Source organism: Poromitra crassiceps (assembly GCF_964638095.1).
Source record: "Poromitra crassiceps genome assembly, chromosome: 3".
In the NCBI taxonomy this organism is placed as follows: domain Eukaryota; kingdom Metazoa; phylum Chordata; class Actinopteri; order Beryciformes; family Melamphaidae; genus Poromitra; species Poromitra crassiceps.
The window spans coordinates 60,210,831-60,222,877 of NC_139625.1; the positions used below are offsets into that span (position 1 = coordinate 60,210,831).

The 12,047-nt window shown below is 43.5% G+C and overlaps 1 protein-coding gene across 1 annotated transcript in view; it reads left to right on the forward strand.

Moving 5' to 3' along the window:
• LOC310773200 (uncharacterized protein) overlaps nucleotides 1–12,047 on the forward strand; it is a gene marked incomplete at both ends in the record, with an annotated part of 36,356 nt that overhangs the window by 6,266 nt on the left and 18,043 nt on the right. The window contains 7 exons of the mRNA XM_083633098.1: nucleotides 2,149–2,394; nucleotides 3,757–4,010; nucleotides 4,737–6,552; nucleotides 6,785–6,979; nucleotides 7,261–7,398; nucleotides 9,448–9,503; nucleotides 11,559–11,676. Of these exons, the coding sequence (XP_083489224.1) occupies nucleotides 2,149–2,394; nucleotides 3,757–4,010; nucleotides 4,737–6,552; nucleotides 6,785–6,979; nucleotides 7,261–7,398; nucleotides 9,448–9,503; nucleotides 11,559–11,676 (2,823 nt within the window). The remainder of the gene's footprint in view (nucleotides 1–2,148; nucleotides 2,395–3,756; nucleotides 4,011–4,736; nucleotides 6,553–6,784; nucleotides 6,980–7,260; nucleotides 7,399–9,447; nucleotides 9,504–11,558; nucleotides 11,677–12,047) is intronic.

A 12,047-nucleotide genomic window follows, 5' to 3' on the forward strand; every position in this document is an offset into this window, starting at 1 on the left:
TCCTGTGGTCACTTCATCTGTTCCCTCTCAAGATCTCCTCTGTTGTCCCTGTGGTCACTTCACCTGTTCCCTCTCAAGATCTCCTCTGTTGTCCCTGTGGTCACTTCACCTGTTCCCTCTCAAGATCTCCTCTGTTGTCCCTGTGGTCACTTCACCGGTTCCCTCTCAACATCTCCTCTGTTGTTCCTGTGGTCACTTCACCTGTTCCCTCTCAAGATCTCCTCTGTTGTCCCTGTGGTCACTTCACCTGTTCCCTCTCAACATCTCCTCTGTTGTCCCTGTGGTCACTTCACCCGTTCCCTCTCAACATCTCCTCTGTTGTCCCTGTGGTCATTTCACCTGTTCCCTCTCAACATCTCCTCTGTTGTCCCTGTGGTCACTTCTCCTGTAATTTCCTCCAGCAGGAAATCACAGGTTGGCTTTCAGCTCTTTGCTCTTCACACACAAACCAGCACATTCTCTTCTCTAATCATTTTCTTTGTGCATGTGCAGTCACCAACATGCACTATACAGATGCAGTGCATGGATTACCTTTTTTACTCTCCTTTATTTTATTTTCTGATCACATTACAGCACAGCACAAATCTTCCTTTATTTATGCGCAGACGTATTTACCATATAAAGAAATTATTTGATATATCTGTTCCATATTATATATTAATGTATCATAAGCAGTTCTAATAGATTATACACATTAAATACAGGGTAATTGCTTTTATGGAGAGATATATGTGTCTTTATTCTGTGACTGAAAGTTTACATCCTGTAACCAAAGACTGTATCTGTGAGAAAATAAATCCACTTTGTAATAAAAAAAAATAGATCCGTAAGCAAAAACATAGATTTGAAAACAAAACTATCAACAATCCAATAAAGAAAAATGTAAAAATATAATAAAAAAAATGTTTTTAGAATTTTCATTAATGTGAATTAAAAAAAGTTGCATGCAAACACAAACATTTTGTTCTCAACTCCAAAACATTTGTTTGCGAAACCATTACCTTTGCTTACAAAGCCCAACTTTTCTTTTGCGAAATGAAAAGTTTTGTTTGCAAAACCTGAGTTTTGCAAAACTTTTTCTACAGCAGAAAGAAGTAACGCACGTCCCTATTGGCCAGTGTCGATCGGAGTGATAGCTTGGCAACATCCAATCCAGTACGAGACAAGGCGGAGGGCGGGCACTTGAACGGAAGTATTTCCTGAAGGAATCTCCATGCCATTTCAGCGCCAGTTATAACCACAGATTGAAGCCGTGAGTATGTTCACACCAATGTTTTTATGTTTGGTCAGGTTACATGCACCGGTCCAAACATAAAAACAACATAAAAACATTGGTGTGAACATACTCTCGGCTTGGATGTTGCCAAGCTATCACTCCGATTGACACTGGCCAATAGGGACGTGCGTTTCTGCTGTAGGTCCCGCCCTTATTGTAACAGAAAAAGTTTTGCAAAACTCAGGTTTTGCAAACAAAACTTTTAATTTCGCAAAAGAAAAGTTGAGCTTTGTAAGCAAAGGTAATGGTTTCGCAAACAAATGTTTTGGAGTTGAGAACAAAATGTTTGTGTTTGCATGCAACTTTTTTTAATTCACATTAATGAAAAATCTAAAAACATTTATTTTATTTTATTTTTTAAATTTTTCTTTGATTGGATTGTTGATAGTTTTGTTTTCAAATCTATGTTTTTGCTTACGGATCTATTTTTTGATTACAAAGTGGATTTATTTTCTCATAGATACAGTCTTTGGTTACAGGATGTAAACTTTCAGTCACAGAATAAAGACACATATATCTCTCCATAATTGCATACACTTTACAATTACTCTGGGTAAAAAAAAAAAATCAGTTTAACCCAACAGCAATTGTATAGTATTAGTAAGGTACATCTGTTATTTTTGCAAGATTGCTAAGGCAAACAGAAGCAAATATTCACTCGCATGGTGTTAATAATTGCAAATTCCATTAAGATACAGAACCTTACATTCAAACTAGATTATTGAGCCATACTAGGCTAGAAGGTTTGTTGATTTCATATGTCATCATGTCCATCAGAGCTGAAAGTCTTTTACCATAGGTAAGCCATGTAACCCCAGTCTATGTTGTCCTCCATGTCTCATCCATGTCTCTCCTCCTTCCCCTGCCTAAAGAAGAGAAAATAGAGGTTGTCACTGCTCCCTCTGTGGAGGAGCAGCAGGAGGATGAGGAGGAGGCTCCAGAGGAGCTCCACAGTTACCAAGAGGAAGTGACATATGAGCAGCCAGGAGACTTGCTCTTAGAGCAGGCAGATTTTGTAACAGAGCCCCAGGCTTTGGCCTGCCAGCAGGCCCAGATACCTGAGGTCCTCAATGGAGGAAGTCATCAAGCTGAACAGGACAGCCCATCACAGAAAGAAGGTGTGTGTGTGGGTTTTATGGACTTGTGTGTGTGCAGGTGTGTGTGTTTGTGTGCGTGTGTGTGCGTGTGTGTACTATGTCTCTGTGTGAGCAACTGCACACTCCTCTGTGTTGGTGCGTATATGTGCGCACATGAGTCTGTCTGTCCATTAGCTATTTTGCATGATTCTCCTGTGCTCTCTAAATGGGCACAAAGTGTTTTGCTGTTGATTAACAAAATGCAACACAGGCTCGGCTGCCAAGCTGTCCCGTCAGCTCTGTTGCTCTGAGATGCTGACGCTTCTGCTTTCATCTCTGTAGTTGCCATGTGCAAAGTATGTTACATAGCATATTGAATTTGTGCTTTTTCATGCAAAGCATAACCATTTGCTTTTTCATTGGAGTGACATTAGATACTGCCCTGATCAACCAAATTGTGGTTGATCATGTCTCCATGTATTGCCAGCTACATTGCAAATGCAAAGGTCACTGTCTGAAATGTCAAGCACTGTAGCCCTCTGTGTTGCTAGGATTAGCTGTTGGGTTTTTGTTGGAAAATTATGTTGCAAGGTTTTGTGAATACACCCACTCATAATATGGGCCCTTCATGGATCCAGTCCTGAATGTCTCTACTCTTATCATTTGCTTTTAGTTTCACTGTTGCTGTCATTTCATCTCAAAGTAAAGGATAATTATCTGTTTTCCTATTGTTACTAATACCACACTTTGGGCATTACAATCCACCCATACATTGGACATAGATACAGTATTCATGTACTGTATATAGTATAAGGTTATTATAATAAATATTTTCATTGGAAATCAAAGTAATTGAATCAAGAAATTAAAACACATGGATTTCCTTGTATATGTTCTTCAAAAGGTAAAAAAAAAATCTAAAAGAAAAAAATCTAAATTTGAGATTTGTTTATTTGCAGTAGCCACTGTTATGACACATAACAATTCATTCCATATAAAGAAAGTATCTTACAATAATGGCATACGGTTGAACCTTTTTTGTCAATACAAGTTTATTGCAATAGGAATTCAACATATTTGTGTATGTTGATTTTCTTGTCATCCACCTCATTCCACTCCAACTCTGCACGCTATTTAGGCGCTGTGACCCCCCATGCTCTTGTGGCCTGCCACAAAAGATATTGCGTTGTGATCCCCCCATGCTCTTGTGGCCTGCCACAAAAGACACTGCTATGTGTTTTGCTTGATGGAGAGCTATTGTATCTATGTGCAGAAAGGCTCAGCTTGACTGTATTGGCTAGCTTGTGTGGATGCTGCAAGCAACGCTATTATGGCCTGCATTTATATTAGCTATTAGCTAATACTACTCAGCACAGAGCTGTACAGTGTCCTTCAAACTCACAGCCCAGATACTGCAGCCAGAAGAATGTATCGATAAACCGTCTTATGAGCCTGCTGTGAAAGAAGATGAACCCCAGGTGGCACCACCACATCAGATGCTCATAGTCGAAAGAGCAGCACCTGAAGGAGCAGAACATGTCTTGGCTCCCCCTCCTTCAATACAAGACAAAGAGCACTCTGATACCTCCGCAGTTCAGCAGCCAGGCAACCAAGACACAACGGGGGGAACAGAAGAGGCCCCTGAGAGCCACTTGCTGGTAGAGTCCAAAGCTCTCGTAGAAAAACAGACCACATTGGGTGACCCATGCTCACACCTTACTGCAGAAGACAGAGAGGGAATTAGCAAATCAGCAATCCCTGAGAGTGAAAGCAAGGACAAATTGGTGACATTTGAAAGAATGGAGACGGAGGGGCAAGATAGTGGCAGTGAAATAAGATTGCACGAGACTCCATCAGAGACTGACATGAACAAAGTGGAGCAAAGGCAAGAAACTCTCAAAATGAGTTCAGAACTTGCCATGGAGTCAAAGGTCACGTCAGATATTTTTACAGAGGATGAGTCAGGAGTACAAACCTACTTTGAGACGTCCACACAAAGACATGAAGAGGAGCCACCACAAACACAGAGTTACTATGAACTCAGCACCGTAACAGAGACTAAGTTAAACCAGGAAAAAACAGTAGATGATTTAAATATTGAATCAAGCCACCAGGCTCTTCATCAGCTCAGCTCCAAATTGACAAGTGAAAGTAATTTGCAGAGACTAGAGGAAGAACCGGAGAGAAAGGTTCGGCTGTCTCCTGGGAAGATGTCAGTGGAACAGAGAAGCCTCTTCCCGAACATTAATGTTGGGTCCTTGGCAAGCCAGAAAGAGGAGGGAGATAAGTCAAAGACCTTCTCAGACACCTTGTGTGGAAGTGGAAGTTTGGATGAATCAACAGCTTATCCTCCAACACCATCTGTGGAAATCCTTTCACCCAAGTTTCCTCCAGCTCTGTCCATTACCCCAACCTCCACGGAACCACCCGATATCCCCACCAATCACAATTCTATGTTAGAACAATCAAGTGACCTCTCTGAGATGTTAGACCTGGCTGGATCCCTGCCTAGACCATCCCTGGAGCGGAGGGAAATGGACCATATGAGGCGCAAGTCTGTGCCCGCCAATGTATCAGCTCTGGTAGGGAGTTCTTTGGCCAAGCTCGCACTGGGAGAACAGACCTCAAGAGTGGTGGGAGGGGAAAACCAGCTGGAGGAACTGGGCTACTGTGTTTTCAGTGAGTATTCAGGGCCCATGCCCTCCCCCGCCGACCTGCCTAGTCCCGGGGATTCTCCTCACCAATGTTTCCCTTCTATGGAGGGCGAGGGTGAGGAGGAACTTGGAGCCACTGAGGTTGAAGGTGTTAAAAAAGTTGGAGTACAGCAACCAGACCAAAAGGAAGTTCTCCCTCACATTTCTCAGAAATCTGTGGTTGAGAAGAAAGATGTTCTGGGGGAACCAGTGAAGTCTACTATGATGCTTGAAAGAGCTGTGACAAGTGGCATGAAACCTGATCGCCTAAGGATCCCTGTGCCCTCCTCAAAAGACAGACTGACAGAATTTCGTTTGGAGACCGGCCTGCCTGGCGACATCAAGATCCAAGCTATTCCTGAGGTAGAAGTGGAAATGGACCCCTCCAGAGAGGCTTCTCCCATCCCACCTGACAATTCATTTACTTTCACTACTGCCGAAATTGGAGATAAGGGTCCCCAGACTCCCATCACCCCCAAGTCCCCAGATGTTGCCTCATCAGGCCCTTGGGTCACTGGGGAGGAAGTTAAGAATCATGCCACACTGGAGGTCAAAGCAGAGAAGGATCCAGAGTCTGAGAGGATTGATGGTGAAGAATCAGATATGGCAGATATACAGACAGATATACCCTCAGCATCATCAGAGTCTTCAGGTGAGAGCATAGAAAAAGACCACCAGAAGATTCAAGGTGAACATGGGAGAACTACAACATTAGAAGAAACCGAAAAGCAAGAGGCATCAAAGTATCTTCAGCATTTAACCATTGAGAAACCCAAAGATACCCAAAACGAGTTAAAGGAGACAAATCAAGAGAGAGGGTCGGCAATGCCGCAAATATCTTCCCCAGTCATCATCATACCTCAAGCACAAGTAGACGAAGAGGTGGAGGATGATGACGTTGAGCTTGCTGAAGAGCCTCCAGAGATAATGGAGGAAGGTGAAGAGTCTGGGCTCCCCGAGGGGCAAGCAGAGGAGAGTCTCCTCAAAGAGGAGGGGGAGGAAGGGCCAACGAAAGAGGAGATGAGGCTGCTGGAAGATGATCAGATGACTGAAGATGAACCTAGGTCTGGGGCAGAAGATTCAAGTCATAGTGCAATGCAAATCAGTGATGAATGGGGGCCTGCAACAGACAGCTCTCATCTGTCTGCCTGCTCTGACAATGATCCACCACAACCACCTCTGGAAGGGGGGAAAGGCAAGGCTATGGGAGAGGAGAAGGTAGTACATGAGCTACCAAGTGCCAAGGAGGGGGAGCAGGATGAGGAGGATGAGGGTGAAAAGGAAGAAAAAAGGGAAGAGGAGGGGATTGGATCTGTTGAGAAAGGAGAAGGGTTAAAGTTGAAAGGAGAGGGGGAAAGGATGAGTGAGAAGGACAGAGCCATAGAGATTGGTCAGGAGGTGGAGGAGACCTCTGATGTGCTCATCCAGAGCGGTCAGACAGCTAACGATGAAACCACCATGGACGTCTCCGTCCTAGACACAGACAGTGGCTGGATGGACTCACAAGGTACCCCATGCTTTTAAACACTGTCACATAATTTATGGCTTGCAATGTAATGTCATTGCGTCAAGCATACATTTTAATGCATCTGTACCAGAATTTCTTACAGTATATCAAAAAGTAGCTCGCTTCTAAAACCCAGTAAAATTGAATGTGTATCGTTGTACCTAGATCGTTAATACAGGCTAGGAGTCTAGCAAATTAGTGGTCCTCCTGTCTCAATCCTTGTCCACTGCAGATGATGACAAAAGTGTCATGACTGAGCAAATCGAAGCCCTTCCTCAGACCCAGAGTCCTACCACTACACCTGTGGTGGACAGACCCGCTAAACGGGCCCCTGGCAGAGGAAAGGGCCACACTGACATCACTGAGAGTAAAGTGTCCCGCAAAGTGTCCGGCCACCATCCAAGAGAGGAGATGAAGAAGAAAAAAGGTTCCAATTCTATATTCATGCAGTATCATTTAGTGTAAAATGCACTGTGTTAATTACTTAACTTGTATCATTGTAAATGTATTCCTTTGATGTATATGCAGATATATGGTAGCTCTTTAAAACACAAACAGCAAACATCATAACAATGTCATCTCAATGTAAATCTTTTATGTTATGTTTATGTTAATTTGTTATGTTACTTTGTTGGAGATTGGATTGTCTACAGTGCATTTTAACGAAGGTTTGCATTTTCATGTAATGCTGTTTCTCCTCTTTGCTAGTGGGCATGAGGAGGGCTGACCAGACTAAGCTGTCAGTCCTCCAAAGTCGCTCTCCATCTCGAAAGAGTGTAGTCAAAGCGGCGGCCAGACAACCTAGGCCTGCTCTGCTTCACGGCTCTGCTAGACGCAAGGCCACAGGTGAACACTCCTCACCGCAAATCAGAGCCATGGATAGAGAGAGCGCAACCAAACTTTACTGTGTTCTATACACCTCCTGTATTAGGCTGTGGTCACACTCATCCGTCGTGTCCGCTCATTTCAATGACATTTCAACAAGAGCTGTCTGTTGTCCGGGCAGCGCTGAAGACACGTCCGTCTCCTGTCTGTTGTCCGGGCAGCACTGAAGACACGTCCGTCTCCTGTCTGTTGTCTGGGCAGCGCTGAAGACACGTCCGTCTCCTGTCTGTTGTCTGGGCAGCGCTGAAGACACGTCCGTCTCCTGTCTGTTGTCTGGGCAGCAAGACACGTCCGTCTCCCGTCTGTTGTCTGGGCAGCGCTGAAGACACGTCCGTCTCCGGCACATTTCCATCCCTTTTGACAGACGGAAAGTTTTCTGGACGGACGGAGTCGTCACCGGCCGTTTAGCAAATCACAGTTTAGGAGGCGGCGTGTTATGAAGGCCAGAACGTTGACGTTCCAAAACAAAGCAACAGACATAAATCTGTATCTGTTGGTAATTCTGGTAATTCTGTATGTTTCCCAATGGATTAGTGTGGCCGCAGCCTTTAGTCTTAAAACTGATGTATGTGATTGAATATAGCAGTAATATAGTACCCAAGTGTGTGTTCTGTTCCATGATTATACAGTACAGTTTACACAAGGCACCACTGAGTACCCTCGGCAGCGCTCAAGTATCTGCACAGTAAAGAGACATCCTCAAGGGTATTGTGGCATTTACACAAAGTGAAAAGCTTTCTCGAAAGTAACAGTAATAAAAACATCGGAGAATAGAAAACCGGATGAAACAAGGAATATCACTTAATACAGTAGCTCTCTGATTGCCACTAGAGATGGCATAGCATCTCTGGGACATATGAAAATCACAACACAATTTATTCAGCCTTGAGTGTGAAGCAGCAGCCAGCATTCATTGGAGCCGAATCTGCACAGCTGAATCCACACATGGCTAATTTGGAGGTTGAAATATTCAATAGAAAATGTCGTCGGTGCTGTCTCCCTATCGATGGCTCTTTGAGGAACCATGCAGATGCAATGTAGCTGGCAAACATCGTGGGCTGCTGACCCATTGTTTTTCTAGTTTTGTTTTTTTCTTTGAGTCTCATGAAGAATTGTTTTCTTTTTTGTTTTGTTTTCATTTTTCTCCTTAGCAACTACTGAGCATTTTGTCCTACTTGGTTTTAGATTCATGTATAATTTTTTCACATTGATGCTGTGGTTTGTTTGGTGTGTGTGTGTGTGTGCGTGCGTGTGCGTGTGCACATGTGCGTGTGTGTGTGTGTGTGTGTGTGTGTGTGTGTGTGTGTGTGTGTGTGTGTGTGTGTGTGTGTGTGTGTTTTCCATGGGGACCATAGCTAAAGTTGAAGTTGGGGTGTTTGGTCAAGCTGTATGTAATCTCTCAAGACAGATTTTCCATTTGTACGAAAATCTGTCAGCATGGTCGAAGAAAATCCGGATAATAGCGTTCCTAGCAACTTGCGAAAGAACACTGTCAAACGCTCGTGTTAGCTCCACGTCTCTTTTGCAGTGATGTTGCTCATCGGACTGTAAACACAGGAAGAATCGGATATAGCGGTCGGTAAAATTAGCATAAAGGGCCGCGGTCGCGAGCCTCGGCGTCAAGTTCCGGTTATTCAGGCATTGAAAAAGAAAATACATTTAAAAAACTAACCGGTGGATTCCCAGATTGAGCTGTATGAAATGACCTATGAATGTAAAGACTGCGATGTTTTGGGTATTTTACGGATCTCTGTTATCTGGTTGTGTCTGCTGCTAACACTCATTGCAGCAAACACTTGTTGCTGCTGAAGGCTTTGAGATGTGTGTGTGTGTGTGTGTGTGTGTGTGTGTGTGTGTGTGTTGTCGTGTGCTCTGCATGGACAATAATTACGTGTGTGCGATGTGCGTGTACATGTGTGTGTTGTGTCTGTGAATGTGTTCACACTTGCAGGCGTCTCCCTCTACTGGTTTTACTCAGACCATTACCACATGGATCTGTTTTCTCCACAGGCATGGAGGGCCGTCAGCCCCTCAGTGTGGCCCACCAGTCCAGGGAGAGGACCACTGTAAGTACCCCCCCCCCCCCCCCCCCCACACACACACACACACACACACACACACACACACACACACACACACACACACACTCATGCTCTTCATTCCTTCATCCCCCCTATATCTCTCTCTCTCATCATTCAGATAAAATAATGTGACCATAAATACTTTCCAACAGCAGGTGTCACTTTTCTCAAACTAGGAATATTCACCACTGACGTCTTTGTGTATTACAACCTGGTGCCCATTGTTTGCATGACAAAGCCCATTATTTGTTTATTTATTTATTTCTACATGTGTCTGCCTCTGTCTTTTTATTTCTACCTGTGTGCCCACGCAATTTGTCATGCATGCCTGCCTCAGTCCCGACAGAGAGAATGTGTGAGTATCCTCCTCTGTCATCTAATGAGCGTAATAATCCAATCAGGGAGGGCAGGCCAACAGAGTCATGCTCATGTTTTGCCAGAAAACACATGATGTGCAGTACAGTGGGAAAGAAAACACATCAGGACAGTGGGAAAGAAAACACATCAGTACAATAGGAAAGAAAACACATCAGTACAATAGGAAAGAAAACACATCAGTACAATAGGAAAGAAAACACATCAGTACCAGTGGGAAAGAAAACACATCAGTACAGTGGGAAAGAAAACACATCAGTACAGTGGGAAAGAAAACACATCAGTACAATAGGAAAGAAAACACATCAGTACAGTGGGAAAGAAAACACATCAGTACAATAGGAAAGAAAACACATCAGTACAATAGGAAAGAAAACACATCAGTACAGTAGGAAAGAAAACACATCAGTACAATAGGAAAGAAAACACATCAGTACAATAGGAAAGAAAACACATCAGTACAATAGAAAAGAAAACACATCAGTACAGTAGGAAAGAAAACACATCAGTACAATAGGAAAGAAAACACATCAGTACAGTAGTTAAGAAAACACATCAGTACAATAGGAAAGAAAACACATCAGTACAATAGGAAAGAAAACACATCAGTACAGTGGGAAAGAAAACACATTATGTGCAGTACAGTAGGAAAGGGGCACGCCTAAGCCTAATGTCTAATATTGAGACTCCAATCTGTAAAATGTCATAATTCTGTTACCTACTATCCTTTAAAACGTACCACAATTTATTTAAATTTTGTACGATTGATCATTTTATAAGAGCATGTGCCACATTTTCTCAAATTATACACATCTCACTTTGGAGTTAATCTAAATTATATACTAGCCTGGTAACCAGACCCAATGAATCCTTCATTAGGAGTGCTGACAACTGCAACGGCACGGTAGTTCAGTGGTTAGCACTGTTGCCTCACAGCAAGAAGGTCCCGGCTTCGAACCCCGGTCCTTTCTGTGTGGAGTTTGCATGTTCTCCCCGTGTTTGTGTAGGTTTTCTCCGGGTCATTGTGTTACGTATGGTTGGAATAATAGTGAAAATAAACGATTCCCCTTTTTGCTGGAGACCCCCTAGAGCTCCCTCAAGGACGCCTGGGGTCTGAGGACCCCACTTTGCGAACCACTGCTATATACAGTACCATTGAAATCTTAATTGCAGTGAAGACACTTGCTAATAATAATAACTGAAAATACAGTGACAACACAACAGGCACTTGCTTGCAACATATTTGCTCTCCTTGTAAAAAAAAAAAAGTACACATTTTGATCTCCACTCCATCCTGTCTCACTCTTTCATTCATCTGTTTCTTCTCATCTTCATCATCTGTCCATCCTGCATGCTCTCCTGGCTCTTTGCCATGGCCGCTGTCCAGAGCCCCACGAGGGCGGTTCTTTTAAAGATGACAAACAAATGGGCCGAGCAGGTAAAGTTAAACAGAAGAGAATAGGGATTGCTGCAGTACTGTAGAAAGTTGTTGCCTAGTCCTTGGGTGCAGTGTCGAGGCACGCTAAATGTAATTGATCTGTAGTATTGATTTCTGCTGTGTGTGTGTGTGTGTGTGTGTGTGTGTGTGTGTGTGTGTGTGTGTGTGTGCGTGCGTGCGTGCGTGCGTGCGTGCGTGCGTGCTTGTGGACGTGCGTGCTGATTCAGGAGAGAGCCTACCGCAGCCCGGAGAAGAGGTCGTCCCTGCCCAGGCCGGCCAAATCTCTGACACGTCACATCCCTGCTGCTGAACAAGAGGACAACAGCACCCCCCGCAGGCCAACCTGTAAGAATACACACACGCTTTATTTGATTTCTTTATTTTTATTTGAAGGGGACAATGTACATTACAGTTCGAACATAATTGTCACAATTTGATGCACCATACCAGATTATTTGCGTCTGTAGTCCCTTGGCAGGTCAAAGCAAAGAAACAGCCCAATAACAAATAGTACAGAGTAAAAAAAAGATACAAAGTTATACAAAAAAGAAGACACAAGACATAAAATACAAAACTATGCACATTAGCACAGCACAAACGTAAGCTTGTCAACAACAACAAAGCAAGTCATGAAGACCATAAGATAGAATATCAAAGTCAGTAAGTAACGTTGCAGAGCTGAGCAGCTTTTGACAGATAACAGACTTTTTAAGTTA